The sequence below is a fragment of the Silurus aristotelis genome (genome assembly GCF_946808225.1).
Source record: "Silurus aristotelis genome assembly, chromosome: 2".
In the NCBI taxonomy this organism is placed as follows: Eukaryota; Metazoa; Chordata; class Actinopteri; order Siluriformes; family Siluridae; genus Silurus; species Silurus aristotelis.
In genome coordinates this window covers 18269480-18293157 of record NC_139575.1, presented here as the reverse complement: position 1 = coordinate 18293157, position 23678 = coordinate 18269480, and the positions used below count along the sequence as shown (strand labels likewise).

General features: G+C 38.9%; 1 protein-coding gene across 2 annotated transcripts in view; it reads left to right on the top strand.

The window, feature by feature from the left end:
* srgap3 (SLIT-ROBO Rho GTPase activating protein 3) overlaps positions 1-23678 on the top strand; it is a 119296-nt gene that overhangs the window by 59632 nt on the left and 35986 nt on the right. For both annotated transcript variants that reach the window (XM_083570729.1, XM_083570728.1), the window contains exons 4-8: positions 7348-7410; positions 15228-15413; positions 17395-17523; positions 21211-21432; positions 22398-22499. In XM_083570729.1, coding sequence (XP_083426855.1) covers positions 7348-7410; positions 15228-15413; positions 17395-17523; positions 21211-21432; positions 22398-22499 — 702 coding nt within the window. The remainder of the gene's footprint in view (positions 1-7347; positions 7411-15227; positions 15414-17394; positions 17524-21210; positions 21433-22397; positions 22500-23678) is intronic.

The window sequence follows — 23678 nt, the reverse complement described above, 5'->3', positions numbered from 1 at the left end:
TGTTTTAGCTTAGAGGAGTGCAGGTGTATGCATAGCGCTGTCCTTAAGATTTATTTGGATGCGATTTGGATTAAATTCATGGTAATTAAATCTATGATAATGCCTTACTGCCCTAGGGTTTTTTGAAAACAGATTAGCTGAGAATAAGAAATCTGCAACTGTTCCCTGATGCAGTTTACTGTCACTACTGTTGTGTGTGATTTGCGGGGAATTGAAGGATTATATTTTTTGCATCTTTATTTTTTAGGTGGAAAACACCCCCATGCTGAGAACTCAAACTGGTGTCTCAGCTGGATGCTCTGCTAGCTTAGGGCTAAACAATGATCTCTGTAGAATTGCACCATGTTAAGTTTAAGTGTAACTACTCATCTCTTTTGATGATTAGCACTTCTATCAAAAATTTATTGTGGAAAGGCTCTGTGTATCACTGTAATACAGTCAGTGAATTGATCCACCAATTATATTTACACTGTAATAATTAGGCATATACTGGTGCTCAGGGCTTAAGATGTGCCCAGAAAGGTTAGCAGGAGTTGGGAGGAAAAGAAAGTCATCGCACATTGGCAGTAAGCTGCTAGTCAAAGCAGTGTTTTCTCTGATGAAGAGTGACTGGTCTGATTCTTTCACTGTGTTGCATCAGAACAACTATGACCATCTTCATGTTTTATGTTTGACATTGCAGTCACAATAGTAAATCTAACCACACAGCAATTTTAAAGCAGCTAAAATTCATTTTAGAGCACTACAAAATGTAAAATGTTATTTTACTGTACATTCTTAAAAATCTAGCATGCATTATCTTTGCATGTTTTACCTAAGTTATGCACATGATACACTATACAAATGAAACACTATACAATAATACACTGAACACTGAAACAACTGAATAAACTGAGTATGTTCTAAATGGGCAACATTGATCAATTCAGCAGTGAGTAAAAGGTTTGGTGTAGGGCACACCGAACTGAAAATTCCTACCAGATTTCTTTGTACTCACAGAAAGAATGATTATAAAATTCACGAGCCAACGGAAAATGATCAAGTACACCACTAGCACAGCTCATTTGCATTTGGCGACTCCCACAAAACCCCTTAAAAGGCCAGGCTTACAGAGAGCTGAAACCGTCAAAACGATGACCAAACAACCGAAAGAGTAATTCCCTTGGCATAGAGGGTAGTAAATCTCCCAGATCAGCCTTTGCAGTGTGACGGCTACCACAGGCACAGACTAACTTTATTTCCTTTTATATATATTGCCATTTCTTTCTGTTGCAAATGAATAGCTATACAAATTTATCTTAAGATAAATAGCTATTTATCTTGATTTTTTTCAGATTGCTTTCCCTCAGATTCATGTAAAGTGATAGTTTCCCAGACTTCTGTATTCAATTAAATGAATATGCTATTTAAACCTAACATCATAATCCATATAATGCAATTTGCAATTACATTAAATTTACACAAACTTAGGGGAATCCAGAATATTCCACATATCTTGTGTATAAATTCTAATTCGCAAAATTTATAAATGAATTTGTTTGTGTGCAGTTTGATAAATGAGACTTGCTGTTGGCTAAGATGTGTTAAAATAAAATCTTAGTTTTGCAGGATAATAATAGTAGCTTCAAGGATATGTGTGTGTGAGTGTAAGTTTGTGTGTGTGTGTGTTTGAGCTGACAGGATGTGATGTATGTGTCAAGGTATCTAGTGTTGCCTATAACACATAACTCATGCTGCTGGTGGAAGGTTGGATTTTAGATGTGGTGTGTGTCACAGCCATAGTGTGAGTATTGATTCCTAAAGGTTGCACAATATATTGAAAGCTGCAATATGGTTGGGAGCACTTAATCGCGCTGTATTGCGCATTGCACACGGACCTCTTTTTGACGTCCGGCACACGTGTTTCTGTCACTGTTTCAATAAAAATTTCAAAGTACAGCTTGGTGAAACTAATATATCCAATCATTTACTGTGTCACATCCAGAGGTCACTCATATGTTTTCAGTATATTGTATGGCATTTTGCAATTGAATTACACAGCTCGATGTAATACATTGTTCATATTTTGTTGTTTGCTGCATTGATACTTCAGGCATTATTGATTGTAGGGGATTATAGCTCTCTGTGATTTATGATCATGAAGCAGCTATGGGGAAGCAGAAATAAATCAGGAGTACAGTGGAACCTCGGAGCTTTAGCGAGGGTTAGGGACCAAGACCGGTCGCGAGTTCCGAATTTTCGCGACCTTTTGATACGCCCCTTCCAACCCAGTAAAAACCCAAAGAAAACTATACGAAATCGATTTAAATGAGTAAATAACACTATTTCACTCCATAACACTTAATTATTAGACTATTTTAACAAAACTTTTATAAAAAATTAACAGCAATTACAACGCTTAATTAAAAAAAATAAATTAAGTACAGGTACAGTAAAGTATGCAGTAGAGAAGTACAGTATAATAATACATAATAAAAATAGTTTTAAAGCATTTTTTAGACAATTTTAATGAGATAAACCTTGATTAGAAATGTTAAAACTAGCGTTTTGAGCAGCTCGCGGTTGCTCACGAGCCGATCTGAATGAGAGTCGCCGGTCGGAATGAAAGTCGCGAGCATGCGAGGTCGCGAGCGCTGAGGCCGCGAGCTCCGAGGTTTCACTGTATTTCATGTTAAGGAAGCAAGCACCAAAGTATGTGAAGACAAAGCAATAAAATAGCTCAAAAGAAATCTTGAAAAATTTCTAACAGAAGCAAAGTGTTAGTTTTGATTAAGTGTTTGGACCCCTGTTTTTTTCTTTAAGAATTTTGTGAAGTAAAATTATGTCAGTGGATTATTTAATCAAGCTAGTTTTCATAACAAGCACATTGATTGTAAGGTTAGGGTTGAGGGGAAGATAAATGCAGTTCTGCATATGCTCCAGGGAAGTAAACTATACTGGAGGTATGCACTGATTAAACACTAAGCAGTAAAAGTTGAAGAAATGAGAAATAGATTTTCTGTCGCAATGACCAATATATTGGAATGGCGGAACGTTTTCGCAAAAGGGTCTGTTGGGAGTGGGATTTTGTCATATTTATGAACATAATTCAATTTGCATTTTGCCATTACTATACTTATACTAAGCAATATAGGAAATGCAATTTAATCAAATAGAATTCGTAAACTCATGCTGCAGCACAAAACGTCTCACAATTATTATGTCACATCAACCATGGAAACAGTTTCCACTTTCCAGAGTTTAGCATGGCTTACACACATGGCTGCTGGAGACTACAGCATGCAGACTATCACATTTATGCTTCTCATATAACCCACATACCTGGATTCACTTTCGTTTACAGCAACACTCACAGGACTCTCAGGTCACACATACACTGTAAAGTAAATGTTCTGTTTATAGTGTTTGTAGTTCTTGCTAGTCCCTCTGATTAGTGAATTTGTTCAGGTTTTCTCGGTTTTGTTCTTGCCTGGTCTAATTAATGCTGTTTGCTTATCGCTTGACCTTTGCCTGTTTTTCGACATTGCTTTTGGATCAGATTTTTTTTAAAGGTCTGGTCTGCACATTTCTCTTTTTCAGAATTTACAACAACATGATTTTCTTTTAAAACTATGAAATTCAAATTAAACATCTGGACAGCAGCTGAATTTGACTAATATCCTGTGCTAACCTTCATTTGTGGTCCTTCAAGAGAAAACTAATTAGACATAAAATGGACATGACAGACCACAGTTATTAAAAAGTGAATGATTGAATATTAGGTCCTATATTTGAATCACTTCCTTCAAAAGTTTACTCCCATCTGCTCTAATCTGACATTTTAGGTGATTCATGATGTATAAGTGAGTCTTGGGAGTGATTAATTATATGACCCAATTTTTTTCTCCTGGTAAAGATAACAATAGGTACAGAAGGAGGAATGACTGGATGATGGAACTAGAAATGCTAACGCTATGATCATCTAAAGAAGTAGAATAATGATCACAATTCCTTTTATTTTCGACAGTGCAGTGGTTTATAATTCAAAGTGAAATATAGGTTGGAGTTTTTTTTTTATATATATTTTAGGCAAAAGTAAACAATAAAAAGTAAAATCAGGCACTTTAATAAATAGTTTGATATTATTCATTAAACATAGTAACCAAATAAATACCTCCAGCTTGCTGTGTTATATGATTACTGTTGTTGTGAGAATCGTACAGGCCCTAAAACTATATAACTTTAAAGAACTGTAAGAGTTCTCACCTGTTTATGAAGTGATTTCTGAAATGTCAGTATTAACATTGCGGTGAAACGGCATTTGATGGGTTTTAGTGTGGCCAGAAAAGAATTAACTATAGAATGGTATGTTGTGACGTGTTGATTATTTTCTAATAACAGCACAGCCTGTGGTGATGTGAGGTTTAACCACAGCAACACTGCAAAAATTATATCTTAATAGGTTGTAGCTAATATTTCTTAATATGATATTAATATAAATCAAAGTATATATCTTCTTCTTCTTCTTCTTCTTTCGGCTGCTCCCATTAGGGGTCGCCACAGCGGATCATCCGTCTCCATACCACCCTGTCCTCTATATCTGCCTCTTTTACACCAACTACCTGCATGTCTTCCCTCACCACATCCATGAACCTCCTCCTTGGCCTTCCTCTTTTCCTCCTACCTGGTGGCTCCATCTTCAGCATTTTTCTACCACTATAATTCATGTCCCTTCTCTGCACATGTCCAAACCATCTCAATCTCGCCTCCCTCACCTTGTCACCAAAACATCCTACATGGGCTGTCCCTCTAATAAACTCATTTCTAATCTTGTCCATCCTCGTCACTCCCAACGAAAACCTCAACATCTTCTCTGCTACCTCCAGCTCCACCTCCTGTCTTTTACTCAATGCCACTGTCTCTAATCCATACAACATCGCAGGTCTCACCACAGTCCTATAAACTTTCCCTTTCATTCTTGCAGATACTCTTCTATCACAAATCACTCCTGTCACTCTTCTCCACCCACTCCACCCTGCCTGCACTCTTTTCTTTACTTCCCTAACACACTCTCCATTACTTTGCACTGTTGACCCCAGGTACCTGAACTCCTCCACCTTCTCCACCTCTTTTCCCTGCAACCGCATCACTCCACTGCCCTCCCTCTCATTCACACACATGTACTCTGTCTTACTCCTACTGACTTTCATTCCCCTTCTCTCCAGCGCATATCTCCACCTCTCCAGGCTCTTCTCAACCTGCTCTCTACTCTCACCACAAATCACAATATCATCTGCAAACATCATAGTCCAGGGAGACTCCTGTCTGACCTCGTCCGTCAACCTGTCCATCACCACTGCAAACAGGAAAGGGCTCAGGGCCGATCCTTGATGCAGTCCAACCTTCACCCTGAACCAGTCTGTCGTACCTACTGCACACTTTACTGCCGTCACACTGTCCTCATACATGTCCTGCACCACCCTCACATACTTCTCTGACACACCTGACTTCCTCATACAATACCACAACTCCTCTCTCGGCACCCTGTCGTACGCTTTCTCTAAATGCACAAATACACAATGCAGCTCCTTCTGTCCTTCTCTATACTTCTCCATCAACATCCTCAAAGCAAATAAGGCATCTGTGGTGCTCTTCCTCGGCATGAAACCATACTGTTGCTCACAGATGGTCACCTCTTCTCTCAGCCTGGCTTCCACTACTCTTTCCCATAACTTCATGGTGTGACTGATCAACTTAATTCCCCTGTAGTTACTGCAGGTCTGCACATCTCCCTTATGCTTAAAGATCGGTACCAGCACACTCCTTCTCCATTCCTCAGGCATCCTCTCCCCTTCCAGAATCCTGTTAAACAATCTGGTTAAAAACTCCACTGCCATCTCTCCTAAACATCTCCACGCTTCTACCGGTATGTCATCTGGTCCAACCGACTTTCCATTCTTCATCCTCTTAATCGCTGCTCTCACTTCCTCCTTACTAATCCTATCTACATCCTGCTTCACCAACTCCACATCCTCCAACCTTCTCTCTCTCTGATTTTCCTCATTCATCAGCTGCTCAAAATACTCCCTCCATCTTCTCGACACACTCTCCTCACTAGTCAACACATTTCCCTCTCCATCCTTTATTGCTCTAACTTGCAGTACATCCTTCCCAGCTCGCTCCCTCTGCTTGGCCAATCGGTATAAATCCTTTTCTCCTTCCTTAGTGTCCAACCTCTTATACAGTTCCTCATATGCCTTTTCCTTGGCTTTCGCCACATCCCTTTTAACCTGCTGCCGCATCTCCTTGTACTCCTGCCTACTTTTCTCATCACTCTGTCGATCCCACTTCTGTTTTGCCAATCTCTTTCCCCCTAATGCTCTCCTGCACTTCCTCATTCCACCACCACGTCTCCTTGTCTTGCTTTCTATTTCCCAATCAAAGTATATATATATATATATATATATATATATATATATATATATATATATATATATATATATATATATATATATAAATTGCTTGAATTTTAAAAATAATCCCCCAATAGAACAATACTACTATTTCATGGAATTTACAAAAAGAAATCAATGAAAAGGCTTGAAAAAGCTTTAATAATGATGTTTTTGGTAAGTATAAACAAAACTATATTCAAGACTTTTAATGAATCCTAAGGTATTCAACAGGGGTTGGGATCAGAACTCTATAACAGGTCACTCAAGATCTTCAATTCCAACCATATGTTCATGGAGCTTGATTTGTGCACAGGGGTATTGTCAGGCTGGAACAGGTTTGGGACTCTTAGTTAAAACGAAGGAAACATTTAATGCTACAATACAATTGTGTGCCTTCAACAAACCACATATTGTTTGAAAAGTCAGGTGTCTCAGTATATTTTTCCATTTAATGTACAAGTACTTTTTTGTGTAATCCAATGTATTTGTATTAACAGTAATAATAGCAGTAAAATAATTGAAATTATATTTGTAAGAATGCAGAACCTTAAAATAAAATGTATTGATGTAAAATAAATATGTAAGAAATAAAAAATAAAAAATAAATAAATAGAAATAACAAGACAAAGATAAACATAGAGCATCTCCACACATATTGTATTGTATCCTCATTGACAGGCATCTTATTTTGTGGTATGAGTACTGTATGTTGATTTTGACTGCAGTGGAGTGTCTTGTCTAGAAAATACAGCAGGCTTGTAGATAATGGCATTAGACTGTTTGCTTTTCTGTGCATTAGCTCAGGTATGAAGAGACAAACCAGGTGTCTTTGTCCATTCAGCATTAGTTTTTTCTTGAAAGCATTTCACTGTTGATATGTTGATACTAATGAATATTAATTTTTTTTTTTCAGAGCAAAGAAATTGGCATTCAGATGCATGAGGAGTTGGTTAAAGTGACAAATGAGCTATACACGGTGAGTAATCTGTCTCTCGCACACGCCTATCTCGCTTCTTTTTTCCACATTATAGCTCACACACATTCAGCACATTCTTCACCATGGCAACATGGCCTTTTGCTTTTGCTGTCTTGTCTGTTTGTATTCTTGTCCAGTGTTAGGTGAAGAAGGAGAACTCGCTGTCGAGTGACCTGCCTGACACAAACATGACACATTCAGTCACATAACAATAATGATATCTGTACAAATGACCGTAATGCTGCCAGAATTTACCGATGAAATGGCACATTTTGGGCTTCTTTTACACGAGTATTTTCCCTCTTCGGTTTCATTCTTGATGCTCTCATATTTGACTAATCATGCAGTACTGTAACCTGTCCTTATCAATCAGTATGAAACAAAAGACATCTGAAACCATCTCCCTCTTTCTTTCTTTATCTTTCATTCTCTCTAGCTCTCTTTCGCTCTTTTACCTGGTTTTCTCATTATCTCTATCTTGATGAGTACCTTGCTGTCTCAGCTTTTTTTTTTTATCATCTACTTTTTGTGAGATTACTCACAAATGAGACTTTATCAGAAAATAATCTCTGAGCAGCTGCCTGACTGAAATCTTTCACTGCCAGTTCAGGAGTGTTTTCCATGGTAAAAACCAAACAGTTTTACTGCAAATTTTTGCAGTGTATTTAGTGTTGTAATTCTTACTCTTGAACTTTGTTGGAAAGTTAAAATAAGCTACAGCGCATGTCTGGTGAAGTTTAAAACTCTTCCTGTGGTGCTATTTTTGAATGTAAAGGTGTCAAAGAAAAACAACTCTCTTCCTAATTCTCGCAAAAAAACAAACAAACAATATGTATACCCATTTTAAAGAGCAAATAAATTAACCAATTTTATTATCCGATGCTTTGAGAAGAATGTGCTTTGTGAACATTGAGGTCTATTTTTAAGGTGAGGGAGGAAACCAAGTAACCCAAAGGAAACCCACACAAAGATATGATGTTGCTGATTATTAACTGAACATGGGAAAAAAGAACCGCTCTCTCTCACTCTCTTTGAGAAGAATGATGCTTTCACAAGAATGTGAAAAGGCGATTTTCAGCAGACTTACATGTAAAGCGAGTGGCTACCTGATGTGTAACTCGTAACCTGTATAAAATCTCTACATTATACAGACAGTAAAAGGTCATCATAGTTTGGATTTGTACAATTCCTTACTTAGAGGAACATTTAGAAATATTTTATTTTATAATGTAGGTTGTTTCTGTTTTATACAGCTCTATCTAGTACATTCTTAGCATGCTTTAGTGCTAAAAAGAAAAGGGAGGTAATGAAATGATCTGTGTGGTGGCATGTCTAGCTAATTATCACTGTTAGGCCAATGTGTGCATGTGACAGCTGACACCTGTTTAGCACACAACTTGCAAAAACATTTTTCTTTTACTTGAACTAAGAGGGTCCTGTTTGAGCAAGGCAGATTTTCTGTGTACAAAGCGAGCTCTATAAAGACATGGTTGGTGTGGAAGAATTTGATTGTCCTGCTCAGGGACCTGACCTCAACCCCACTGAGCACCTTTGGGATGACCTTGAACACAGATTACACAACAGGCTCCACACTCAACATCAGAGCCTCCCCTTGCTAATGCTTTAGTGACCCAAATATCTACAGATACACTCTAAAGTGTATCTAAATGCTGTTTTTAAGTAGTATTTACACACGTTCTAATAAAGTTTATTCCTGACCTGCTGCTGAACAACATGTTACCTGAATTTTATTTAATTTACATTGATCTATCACACACATTGTAAGAGGTGTGTGGATTGTGTTTGGAATGGATATGTTTTAGGAACAGCCAAATTACTTTTCTTGTCCTGCTTTTAAGATATTATTGCAAAGAATATACATTCATTCATTCACCTTTAGTTGCCATCTCATCAGTGTGTGCAGTGTGCATTACAGAATTACACAACAGTCTAGTGCAAAGTACTACACACACATACACACATACACTCACTCACTCACTCACTCACTCACTCACTCACTCACTCACTCACTCACACACTCACTCACTCACTCACTCACACACTCACTCACTCACTCACACACACACTCACTCACTCACTCACTCACACACTCACACACTCACTCACACACTCATTCACACACTTATTCAGGCACCTTGAGAGGATCCAGTCACACTACAGGTCTATTTTTAAGGTGAGGGAGGAAACCAAGTAACCCAAAGGAAACCCACACAAAGATATGATGTTGCTGATTATTAACTGAACATGGGAAAAAAGAACCGCTCTCTCTCACTCTGTCAATTCACACACATTCAATTCCTCCTAAATGCAGTGATTGCTGTTTATCTTGTTAAACAGTTGGCATAACAAACACACAGAGGACTAAAGCTTGATTATTGTTGTGTGTTGTAAGCTTACAGCCTTAGAGAGTGATGAATCAGTCATAAGATAAGCAGAGTTTATTTGTTTACAACAGACTTTCATTCTGGATGTCAATGTGCATTTATTTATTTATTTATTTTGTGTATGTGGTGTGTGTGTGTGTTTGTGAGTAAAGGACATGTATGAGGACAGTGTGACAGCAGTAAAGTGTGCAGTAGGAACGACAGACTGGTTCAAGGTGGAGGTTGGATTGCATCAAGGATCGGCCGTTTCCTGTTTGCAGTGGTGATGGACAGGTTGACAGATGAGGTCAGACAGGAGTCTCCATGTGTGTGAATGAGAGGGAGGGCAGTGGTGCGGTTGCAGGAAGAAGAGGTGGAGAAGGTGGAGGAGTTCAGGTATCTGGCATCAACAGTGCAAAGTAATGGAGTGTGTGTTAGAGAAGTGAAGAAAAGAGTGCAGGCAGGTTGGAGTGGGTGGAGAAGAGTGGCAGGAGTGATTTGTGATAGAAGAGTATCTGCAAGAGTGAAAGGAAAAGTTAATAGGACTGTGGTGAGACCTGAGATGTTGTATGGATTAGAGACAGTGCCATTGAGTAAAAGACAGGAGGTGGAGCTGGAGGTAGCAGAGCTGAAGATGTTGAGGTTTTCATTGATAGTTTTAAGGATGGACAGGATTAGAAATTAGTTTATTAGAGGGACAGCGCATGATGGACGTTTGGAAACAAGGTGAGGAGACAATGTTGGAGACAATGTTTTTTACATGTGCAGAGGAAGGACATGGGGTATATAGGAAAAGGAATGCTTAGGATTGAGCCACCAGGCAGGAAGAAAAGAGAAAGGCCAAGGAGGAGGTTTATGGATGTGGTGAAGGAAGACCTGCAGGTAGTTGGTTTGAAAGAGGCAGATGTAGAGGACAGGGGGTATGGAGACAGATGAGCTGCTGTGGAGACCCCTAATAGGAGCAGCCAGAAGAAGAAGAGAAGAAGTGTGTGTGTCAGTGTGTGTGTGTGTGTGTGTGTGTGTGTGTGTGTGCGCATATTCATGAATGATTGAATGTGGCTCATCTCCAATGCTAAATTATTCTGCATTTTCATGTACAAGCTCAAAACTTATACATCAACAAGACGATGATGTCATTTAGTGTTTTTTTAATGGCTTCATAATCAAAAATTTAAAAAACAAATAATTCAATATTAATTAAAAAAGAAAAAAAACACACCTTCACACAGAGACTAAGTTATTGACCAGACCTCTTTCCTGATGGTGGAAGTATGTGCAGGGAATTAGCAATGAGACCCAGTAGTGCAGAAAGACTGCAGTACTGCTCCTGCAGTAGAGCCGGTAGTTACTCTTACAAGCATAAATGTAAATAAATAAAACAGTAGCAATGCATTTAGCACCTTGAGCTGTTTGTATAGATTGTTCGTTTCACTGGTCCTGCTTGGTACATTTATCTGTAACAGCAAAGCAGATTTTTTACAGGTTAACTGTGGCTGGTGAATTGTAAGAAGTATTAGCATTTCTGTGCAAATGATATTGGAGTAAAGTTAGAGTTAAATGTCCTGCCAAAAGGGTCCACATATTCCCAAAAGTTCTTTCCAGTCAGAGATTACTGGAATCTTAATAGAAAATAGAAGTGGTATTTATTGACAACATATGTGACTGTTATTAGTGACTAAACACTATATATGGACAAGTTTGTGGTTAAACTTATAAATGTATCCCTAATGAGAAAGCCAGTGGCAGCAGTGGCAAAGAAAAAGAGGAACCAGACTCAAAAGCAGGATAAAGATGTAGATTTTGATATAGTGATATAGTGGGTTGCGTTTCCACCTCACAGCTACAAGATCTCTGGTTCCTTCTTAAATTCAAGTTACTGTCTAGGTCTAGTTTTTCTGCATGTTAAATCTTGGTATTTCTCCAGGTTTTCCCCCCACCAGCCTAAAAAACATGGCATGAATTGGTTTCTATAATTGCATTCCATTAAGGGTGTAGGCTACATAACCACCACCACCTGGACCAGGATGAAATGGTTACTGAGGATGAAAGAATGAGTACATTCAAAAGAATACTGGTGATTTTATGAATGAATTTATGAAAATGTATGATTTTATGAAAACATTTATGAATTTATGAATGAATTTATGAAAAGGTTTTCATACAAATCATTTTTCATATCAAGTTTAATTGTGTGAAATGTCTCTCAAGTCACACACTATTCCTCAATAATCATTGTATATCAAGACATCAACTCCATGTGTACCCTTTTGAAGAATGTGCAAACATTTTTTATTAAAAAAGAACTTTAACAACTGAAACTACATATTGTCTAACAAAAAGATAGTGTGGACTATTTCTTGGCACACCTTTAATATTTAATACAATTTATAATTTTTGTATTTATTATTTACTAACTTAACCTCATCAGGGCCTGAGGAATGAGCTAGATGCACAAGCAAGGATTTTACTCTGAACAAAAGATTATGCATACACACACACCCCACACACACACACACACACACACACACACACACACACACACACACACACACACACACACACACACGTACATTCAAAACTAGAGTATTTCCATGCAAGGCTTAACAGAGGTGGGAGAAAACTAGAGAACCCACAAAAAGAACACATAAAAACTACACAAAGACAGTAAGATGGCAACATTACTCACCAGCACTAATATGATGTTATATCCAAACATTATGGTATACTTCACAAATAACTCTGACATCATATACTCAGGTTTCATACATCTTCTCACTGTATCATCTGTTACACAATCAGCTGATTGAACTGTTACCTTGTTTATCAGTGTGTCTTATAACCCGAGAATTACATTACATGCATCATTAAAAAAGCTATTTATATTTTAGTGTATTCGATTCTGTTGTGGGGTTAATTGTTGGTCCACATTTATTCTGGTGGTGCTGCTGTTGTTTTTTTTTCAAAAGTCAAGCAGAATAAATCTATGTTTTTGCATGAGAACCTCGGATTTGCTGATTTTGAGATTCTGCTTTTCTGGGACTTATATATAGATCTGGCCTGCTTCTATCCACGCCTCCTGTTTTCTCCTCAGTAGTAAATAAGATGCCGTCTTTGCTTGTTGATGCAGTTTATGTAGTAAGATATCTGTCATTCCTTTTAACTAGGGGACACAGTGTTATGATCTTCTGCATTATAATGTTTACTTATGTTTTCTGACTTTCCCCTGATCAAATGATGAGTGTTAGAGCTGTAAAAGTTCCTATGCAAAGGACAGCAGCTGTATGTTCCAGGAAGCCGTGTTCCATAAAAGAGCCAGGTGCGGGCATTCATAAAACTGTGCAGCAGCAACCATTAAAACCGCAGCATAAAGAAAATACAGATGCATCAGTTCTTCATTTGAATGCTGAAAGCTGTTGCAGGACCATCCATAATATTTAATTAGGACTGCAACATTAAAAATAGATTTTCTTGCTTTCTCGTTTCTACTCTAATGAGAACGTTCTTATAAAGGATGATTGTGCACATTTTAACACACCGATCGTGTTGTCTGTGGATTATTATTTTTTTGGATGTCCAGAGGCTCAAACTCTGCTCATCCTCCTCCTAATGAGCCACAGGAAACAGCTTTATCCAGCAGGAAACGGTGACCAGAAGCCATGGACTTGTTTAATGACTGGGTTTTTAGCAGGCTTTAAGAAAAAAAAAAGCAAACAGAAAAAGCCACCTGCATTAGTGCAAGTATGTGGTGTTAGTTTCTGAATTAAGGAAAAGCAGGACCTTTAATGTCTGGCAAAAAAACTATAAAAAAATTCAACAGTTTTACTAACAAACATTCACCTAAACTCAGTGCTCATTTAATATATAATAGAACACTACTGTATATGTGGAGATAGTTGCCAAGATACAATAAAACCCCAACGTACATTATATTAAGCTTGACAGAATAAGACTTCATTACGATCCATGATTGTTGCAGTTATTTTTAAATTACACAGCTTTTTGCTTTGACAGAGACCTGTAAGTTGCCATATTGATTAAATTACATTTTCTTCTCATTAGGAAACCAGGCATGGGCAGTTCATGAGACAGGGTGCCTAAGACATTAAGATTATGTGTCTAGGCTGTTTCATTTGTTTGCTTGCTCATCCACGGAAAGAACAAACCTCCACTGCAGCAGAAAAGATTATTTTAAAACAGAATTTGGCGATGGCAGTGCACTGCATCTCATTTTTTATATTAGTCTTTCTGTCATTTACATTTTTACAGGTAATATACAGCATTTTCTAACATGCATATGCATGTATATTGGAACAAAGCTGAGCAAAATAGCAAGTATAGCATAAATCTCTTTTGTTCAGTGACTTTTTGACTTTTGTCAAGTGTTCGAACAATGACACAAAAGATAATGAATACACTTAATTAACTAGATTGCATGATATTACAATATGCTATCTACAATTTAACTAGGTTAACCAATTTAATAAGGTTTTTGGTAACACAAATCACAGGACTTTGTGTGCCTGGTGAGGTTACTAATAGAATTATTAGTTGTCCGTTCATGCTAATGCTAAATTCTTAATGAGTTGGAAATTAGCCAACAGATGTCTAACCCTTAACTAGAACATCATCATTAATGTTCTCATATCTAATCCTCTTATAAGTACAGACGTTTCAACTCCAAGTTGTTACTGTTCTGTAACGGAGCCTTGTGCTGCACTTGAGGAATGAAGTTGCGCAGAAGATATGCTTTCATCTTTCAGTACAGGAAAAAAAACAATGATGACAAGCTACATATGTAGACAAAGTTGGCTAAGAGATTTCCACCCTTCCGTCCCCCAATCCCCCTTCCCCCAAGATGTGAGGTTTCAAAAAAAATTTGTCATTTCTAGTAAGAGGATTGATACTCCCTGTATTTTTGCTGTGCATTGTGGGATTTTTTAGAGGGAATTTTTTCCAGTGCACTGAAAGGATTTTGTGATTAAAACAGGCAGACTCTCTGATCTGTGCTCTAACTCTTGAATCAGGGAGCTGATTGAGACGCACTCAAGATCATCTTTAACCGTGCAGTAGTGGAAGTCTTTGTAGAATAGCAGTTATCTAATTATAAACATGCCTTGCAACAATATTACAGCTGGGAAACCCAAATTTTAGCTATTGAATGCCCACAGAGAGAGCGGGTGTTCACTTGCATTGTTCATTCATTATCATCAGCATTTCAAATTGCTTTCTTTGTCCTGGGGGTGACAGCTGTGCCACCAAACTGTTCTTTTCAATCACATGAGATTCTGAGACTGCACTTAGAACATAGTCATTTTGATTGTAGCATAGAGTATAAATGTTGTTGAGTTTTTCTACGTACGAGCACATTGTCATATGATTTTTGAATTAAATGCTTTCTTTGTTCCCCTGCTGCTTCCTTACTGCCCCCTGTAGGTGATGAAGACCTACCACATGTACCACACAGAGAGCATCAGTGCCGAGAGCAAGCTGAAGGACGCCGAGAAGCAGGAGGAGAAACAGTACAGCAAGTCCGGGGACCTGAACGTAAATCTCCTGCGGCATGAGGAGCGCGCACAGCGTCGCAGCTCTGTCAGGAAGATCGAGAAGATGAAGGAGAAGGTGAGAAAAGGCCAAATGCGAACCGCTTTCAGTGTCGCTTCATGACAGTTTAATTGTCTTGAGATAAGGTTTGTCTGTTCACAGATTTAATGGCTGCTTAAGTAGGTGACATATCGAAACGAGCTCCTTCGCCACCGTGGAGCTGCCCTTCATCCACCATGCTATTTCCTGTTGTGCTTCCATCAGACCCTGAAAGCCTGATTAGACTTGATAAAAGGCCCTGTAAGAGAGGAGCTAGTTTACATGAATTGCAGTGAGGATGTATACTGCCCAGACTTCATGTGTGGACTCACACACATACTAGCACGGGCCAGTTCAGCAAAATGACCTGAGTTGTAATTTCTCAACAAAGACTAGGATTTTAAGTGTTTAAAATCAAAATCAAAAATCCCCTCACTCTCTCTTTTTTTCTCATGCACACATTGCAGAGCTGCACCAATCCATATTACGATCAATTACAATTTCAATAATAATAATTATCAAATAGCCTTAAAGTCACCTGTTGGTCACAATTCTAGTTATTTGTGTTCATTAAAAATACACATGTTTACATGTAAAATGGCACGTGATTAGCATGAGCATTAGCATTCGAACGACGTGGCCGCAATTTGTACATCATTTAAGAATTTAGTGCTAGTATCATTTTATGACTTTATGTTTCATGCCATTAAAGCAGCTGTCAGATCTGAGCCCTGATTCTGTTTGATAAAAAATTCAACATGTCCCAGCTGGAGCTGTTTAACAGATGAGCTTCAGTGTGCATGGAGCTCTGTATAGGCTCTTTGAAAAGAAAAACTTGCATCTTGTGCATTGTGTAGTCACGAAATCTGTTTACTATCAGAAATGTAGATAAATATTTCTACAGTTTTTGACCGTAAGAAAGATTTATGTTGTTTAAAATTATCACTATGTATCATACACTGAATATAGTCATAATAAACACACACATTATATATAGTACAATACACCATAAGATTCGGATGTACTTTCTAAATGTATTCCCCGTTTGCTGCTAAAATAACCTCTACTCTTTTGGGAAGATGTTTCACTAGTTTTTAAAGTGTGGTTGTGGAGATTTGTGCTTATTCAGCCACAACGGCATTAGTTAAGCTATAGAGATAGGTGGAGTGAGGAGGCCTGGGGTGGAATCAGTGTTCCAATTAATTTCAAAGATGTTCTCAGGTTAAGGTCAGAGCTCTATAGCAGTCCACTTAAGATTGTCCAGCCAACCCATGTAAGCCATACTGTATCTTCATGGAGCTGAGCTCACTTTGTGCACAGGGGCATTGTCATGCTGAAACAGGTTTCGTTTTCCAAGTTCAAGTGATGGTAAGTGTCACAAATATTGTAGCAGTAAAAGGAAAGGTTTATTTAGGCAGTAATGCAGGAGCAATAGTGCAATTATACCGAATTATGGCATATATGTGATTCAGCTGTAGACATGAATCTAATCACAGCCATGACCATCTTCGAAAATAGTTTGTGTGATATTGCTTTTTATAACAGTTCTATAAACAAGACATTGATATCAAATGCCTGATATTCAGACACAATATGGCTAGATGTTCTTTTTATTTTTTCCTGGCTAGTGGCAATTGAAGTAGCCATACTCACTTTATAGCCAATCTGGCAGCTCACTATAGCACAAGATGATTTGTACATTACAGGTTAAAGGTGCTTCTGTTCAAATTGGTGTCTCCTATTCCATCAGCTCATGAGCTTTCAAGGCATAAGTTATATAACGGAAAAGTTTTTTCTTACTTGAACATTGATGATGTTTCAAATTAGGAAATTGGAGTGATTCACACAGTGAGCTCATTTCGGGTTGTAAAAATGATAGTTAATCTTAGAAAATGCTGCTTAATTAATCAAATTAGCTAACCAGAACTGTTGAAAAATAAAACCTATATACTAATACTTGTGTGTACTTTCCCCAAATGAATGCATTTATCGTATGTTGTTTTCTTTCTTCCTTCTTTAGAGACAAGCCAAGTATTCGGAAAACAAGCTGAAATGCACAAAAGCTCGCAACGACTATTTATTGAATTTGGCAGCAACCAACGCAGTAGTGGCAAAATACTACATTCACGACGTCTCCGACATGATTGACGTGAGTATGCCACATGAGACATGTGTTTGTGTACGTTGGCATGGATGTGTATGTGTTTATTTGACACAGTGAAACTGCAGGGAACTCCATCTGTTTCCCCAATGCATTGTGGGTACTGGGTCTCACTAAAGCCCATTGATGTTATATCCTCCAAATGTTTCTCACAGACTTTATTTTTTTTTTCTGATTTGCATAATTATAGCCTTTCTGGAAGTGTAATTCTGGCACCCGCCACTGCTGCATCATGATATCATTCCAGGATTATTTATTCTAGCAGAGCAGATGTTTACTTTAATTGAAAACCAGTTGAATTGTTTTTTTAAGCTCATAATTTTGCCACTAGAGTTAATGCAGTGATTGTTTTGTCATAAGTAAATGTTTTTTCTCTCAGTGACACTGAAAAACATACTGACCACTTGCTTGCTCTGTGTGTGCGTGTGTGTGTGAGGGTGTGGGTGTGGGTGTGGGTGTGTGTGTGAGTGTGAGTGTGACAGACAAATTTATCCACCTGGAATTCTAATGAGAGACAGCGGGGGTTCAGCAGTGTATTGCTGTTTTTTTCTTAACACATGCATCCTATGAGATGGCAAAGGGCAAAAGGGCACACACACACACACACACACACACACACACACACACACACACACACACACACACACACACACACACACACACACACACAAAGGTGACACGGATTTCAGGTTACGGCTTTCTTTCTCTTGTGTTTTTCCTGTTACAGGAAAAAAGGTGGGGAGGAAATTGAAACCATTTGCACATGAACTTTTGAGAGCATAGTTTGGTGTAGTGATACACCTAAACAAAAGTGAGTTTCCGCTTGTAATATTGCCAAAGATAAGTTGTGTCTCATTTATTTTTTTTACCTTTAATTCATTTATCTCAGAGTAGCAGGGGATACAGATTTAATCCTGGGAACACAAGTCTATTTGTGTGCAGCAATACCAAACTTAACACTGCCATCCACATTTAGAGACAGTTAAGCATAGGCAGTCCACACATTACACAAGACGCACATAAACACAAACTCGGTAACCAGAGCTTTGAAAGACGGTAAACAGAGCTTTGGATTAAAGCGGAGACCCAGGAGTTGTGAATCAGCAACACTCCCTAGCACATCGTGCTGCCTGAAAGCTGTTTATTTATTTTACAGGAAAATAATTAATTTACATGAATATTTATGATATCGTTTACACGTTGGCTTCTCCTCTCATTAATGCATAACAGAAGGGGATATTTGTTTGCATTACAATTCCAGCATCAAATGTTTAGAGCAAGTCATGTACATTACAGCACAGTGAAAGTATTTTCTCCACATATCCCAGCTTGCTCAGAAGTTGGGGTTAGAGTGCAGGGTCCAACATGATACAGTGCCTCTAGAGCACAGAGAGTTAAGGGCCTTGCTAAAGGGCCCAAAAGTGGCAGCTCATTAGCGGGCGACATCACCAGGAAGCTACAAAATGGGAGCGCGATGGAAGTGACATCAGCTTCTGGAAAAGGAGAAGGTAAGCACTGCAGGGATGCAGGGAGTATGGCACGTTGACGCAGCTCTCGTTTCCTCAGGGAACTATGGGTACCACAAAACCTAGTGACGTTCCCTTTCAGTAAATTGAGCTACGTCAAAAACGCTTCGGGAACGAGTGTCCAATAATGCCATACTGACCGGTCCCTGCCTAGTGTGTCTGAGCACAACCTGCATGCAAGACAGAGGAGCCGAGAATGACTCTGATTTTGAGGCCGTAGAACTTGACAAAGCTCAGCGGGGTGGACCAACCAGCAGCTTTACAAATGTCCTGGAGAGACACTCCAGTGGGTGGAATGAGCCTTAACGCCGAAAGGAGTGAAAAGAACAGAAGACTCATAACACAGACAAATGACGTCCACAATCCATCTACTGAGCGTCTGCTTATTAGCCGGGAAACCTTTTCTGTGAGGGCCATAGCAGACAGCTGTTCCGACTTCCTCCACAGATTTTGCTTCTCCTGGTTAGGGGCTAGGAAAGGAGGAGGGCAGAATGCCTGCAAAATGACAGGTCCTGAGGAAGCCGCAGGCACCTTAGGCACAACGGCCAAGTTCCACACAGGCACTCTGGGTTGTGTCCCAGGCCTCAGCCTTCGGGTGCCCGTAGGAAACGTGTCATAAGGGGGTGTTTCCCCAGCGACTGGCCCCCTGGCGGGGTACAATAAGACGGGGACAACCCTGCAGCAAACTGTTCCTGCAGGAACTCCAGAACTGACCCAACCGGGCAGTTAATTGGGTCCAACTGGTGGTGCTCACACTACGTGGTGAACAGATGCCATTTAGCAGCATGCTAAAACGCAGCCAACTACGTTTTAGACTCCTGGAACCAGTTGACTACTGTGCCTACCGCGTCGCAGAACAGGCTCGAAGCTATCGGGGCATTTAGCAGAAAAACCCTGTCCCTGTCAGGAATTTCTGACAGGGTGAGCCACAGATGCCTTTCTGTGGCTACTAAGGCTGACATGGAGCAACCGATGGCCCGCACCGTTTCCTTGGTGGCTCTAAGGGTTAGGTCGGCAGCACGACGTAACTCCTTGATATTGTCAGCCCCAGAGTTAAATCCCTTGTCCAACTCTCGCAGCAGAGAGAGCTTTACCAGGGGAACAGGAGCTCGGCCCAGCAGGGGAGGTTGGAGAGGACTCATCTGACTCCATGCCTTCTGCTAGGTCGGCCTGCGAGCCCCACGACCATCAGCGCTGCTTGGTATAATAAATTGGTATAACATTCATTTAGTTGTGACTTGAGCTGTGAATTACAATTATAGCCACTTAGCATGATCTGTCTGTCTGTCTGTCTGTCTGTCTGTCTGTCTGTCTGTCTGTCTGTCTGTCTGTCTGTCTGTCTGTTTGTCTATCCATCTGTCTGCCTGCTTTCCTCTCTGTCTGTCTGTCTGTCTGTCTGTCTGTCTGTCTGTCTGTCTGTCTGTCTGTCTTTCTGCCTATCTATCCATTCTCAGCAAACTTGTGATGCCAATATCAGTCCTAATACACAGTTTCAGTTTTGGTGTATCTAAGTACACAATCAATGACACTGTGTTACAGTTATATGAAAATACACAAGAGTAAATCTCTAAAGCATTTTGTAATCAGGTTATTTAAATGAGCTCATTTGGTATTTTACAAATGACTTTACTTAAACAACTAATTATGCCTAATGGATGGATTTATGGCTCAAGAGAGCTTGCTGACTCCTCTTTATTAAAACACCCATATAAAAGTTTCACAGACATGTTTGTTTCCCTGCAGCATGCTTAAAACGTGCAAAGTGTTCTTCTAATTGAGGTTAGCTAATGCTATTTTTTAACACAGAAACTAATTAGACTGGATATCCCACTGTGCATGTACTTCTAAATTTGTGTTAAAGGCCTCATTTTGCTCTTTTTCCTTCCTCAAGCCATTTCATGTTTTTAGACATGTTCTTTTATCCAAAGTCAAGTGTTTGTATGTAACAGTGAATAAAAAATTTAATTGCAGAATGCCCTACAAATTGATGATAATGCCACCAATTTTCCCATTTCAGCTTTTTTGACTAGATCTAAAATTGATTTGTTCGGAACTTGTTACCATGGAGAACAGAAATGAGCTGGTGTACATGCTAAGGCTTTGCCTGGTCTTTGAAACATCCCTCTTTTTGTCCTCTGTTCTTTTTCAGTGCTGTGACCTTGGTTATCATGCCAGCCTGGCACGAACATTTAGGACTTATCTCTCTGCCGAGTATAACCTGGAGACTTCTCGCCATGAAGGCCTGGATCTGATTGAGAGCGCCGTTGACAACCTAGACTCCCGCAGTGACAAGCACAAGATCATGGACATGTACAACCAGGTGTTCTGTCCTCCTATGCGCTTTGAGTATCTGCCTCACATGGGAGACGAGGTGAGTGAGGTGGACATAACAACTCCATCTACCCAGAAGTTTCACTGTGTGTTTGTGCGGCAGCCAAAAGAAAGAATCATTTATAAATTGACATTTGTAAAGGGCTTTCCTGAATTCAATCTAGTACAGCATATTTCAAACACAAATAAATAGACAGCTTAATATAAATATAAATATATTAAATAAATTATATAAATTGTATGTGTATATATATATATATATATATATATATATATATATATATATATATATATATATATATATATATATATATATATATATATATATATATATATATATATAGATAGATGCAACAGCTTTCTCTCAGGACTAAGGTGCACAGACAACATAAATTAACAATAGAAAACACAAAAATAACCAGGACGCTTTTGAAATTGCACGTAAACAGCATTTTGTGCAAAACAGCACACAGTGACACTGCAGTACCAACCAGTACAGTAGATTTGTGAACAAAAAAATGTCTAAATAATAATCATAAATTGTATATATAAATACAAAAAACACTTCTTGTGTTAAAGTACAGGTGTCATGCTTTTAATTTTTTTATTACAAATGCAAGCAATATAATATTGAGACCTCGACACATGTAATATTAAACAGACTATTGGTATGTATAAAGAAGTGCAATCTCCAATTGAACTTCTGCTTGTCACTATCCTGAACGGTACATTTGTATCTTTAGTATGTATCTTTTACCTTTGAATCATGAATAAAGTTAAGCATTTAAAATTATTTAAGGTACATAGTAGGTCTAGGGAGCACAGTTATACCTTAGATTGGCTTAAATTAGAGAGTAAAAGTGACATATAAGCTGCCACTTCATGCCACAGTGTTTACTGTACATGCAGTAGTAAAGCCTATCGTAAAACAAGTGTGTGTGTGTGTGTGTGTGTGTGTGTGTGTGTGTGTGTGTGTGTGTGTGTGTGTGTGTGTGTGTGTGTTAGGTGTGCCAGGTGAGTGCTCAGCAGCCGGTCCAGACAGAGCTTCTGATGCGCTACCATCAACTGCAGTCCCGCCTGGCTACATTAAAGATCGAGAACGAGGAGGTGAGCCTTATTTCTTAGCCGTATACCATATTCACAAAAATCTACATCTTTTTTTACGCTGTACCCTTACACTTCACCATGTACAGCTTAAGCAATCTAATTAGCATGCATCAATTAACTAGTGAGGGATTTTGATTTTGTTATTAACTGTAGTCTAATTGGTGTCATGCACCGTATGGATTAGATCCATTAGAGAATACATGATGTGGATAAATCGAGCCGAACATCGGTTGACCTTTGAATCAGCAACCAGGATGCACAGGATAGCTCCATGAAATAAATGGCATCTCAAACTTAAAGGAAAGGTTTTGCAAGATGCTTGGCAATCAAGTCTAAATAAAAGGCCAAGGCAAGCTGAGACACTGTTCAGATGTTCAGTGTCTTTATGAAATCCAGTTTTAAATTGAAGCCCCATTTGTATAGCCTAAAAGAATAAGTTACCTAAGAGAGCTTATTTATTTTTTCTTTTGTACTCACAGTATACTGAATAAGCTTACATTGGTGACAAAAACATCCAGGCTGTGGCTTTCAATTAAGACTGCTCACTGTGGAGATACTTGTTTTTTGACAGTTCCTTTGAGCAAGATTTTGCTTTTGAAACCCCTTAGCTTTACTCAGGAAAAGTTTCTCAGGCTGTATCATTTCTGAAGAACTCAGGAGGATGCATCACACTACCAGACACACTGATTTAATTTCCAAGATTCAGTTCGTTGTCTGTGGGAACATGGTGTATTTTTGGCTTTCTCTTTCTGATATTAACGTTGTTTTTTCCAAATGCAAGAGTTGAATTCGTAAAAGTGCTTCTTTGCGGAAGGGTATTTGAAGGCGACATGCTGTGATTTCCTGCAAAGTGTACGCAGATGCTAATCGACTCTATAATAGCCCAACCTGCATGTATTGATGGCTCCATCCGGCCCTTATCGCTGTGTGTCTCGTAACCAGGCCATAATGGACGATCTGTGTCAGGAGGGGAATATGCCACATTAATCTGTGAGCTTCACAATAGTGTCCTGCGGCAGTTTTACATATCATCTGTGTTCTACTCAGACAGGGCTCATTTTTAGCAAATCACATGAGTGATGTTTCACCCCAGGGTCATTTGGGAGGCTGTTTTAGAGAGCTAGGCTTATGGTTGTGATGTTGGAATTTTCTAGGTGGATGTAAAAAGCTGTAGCTGCC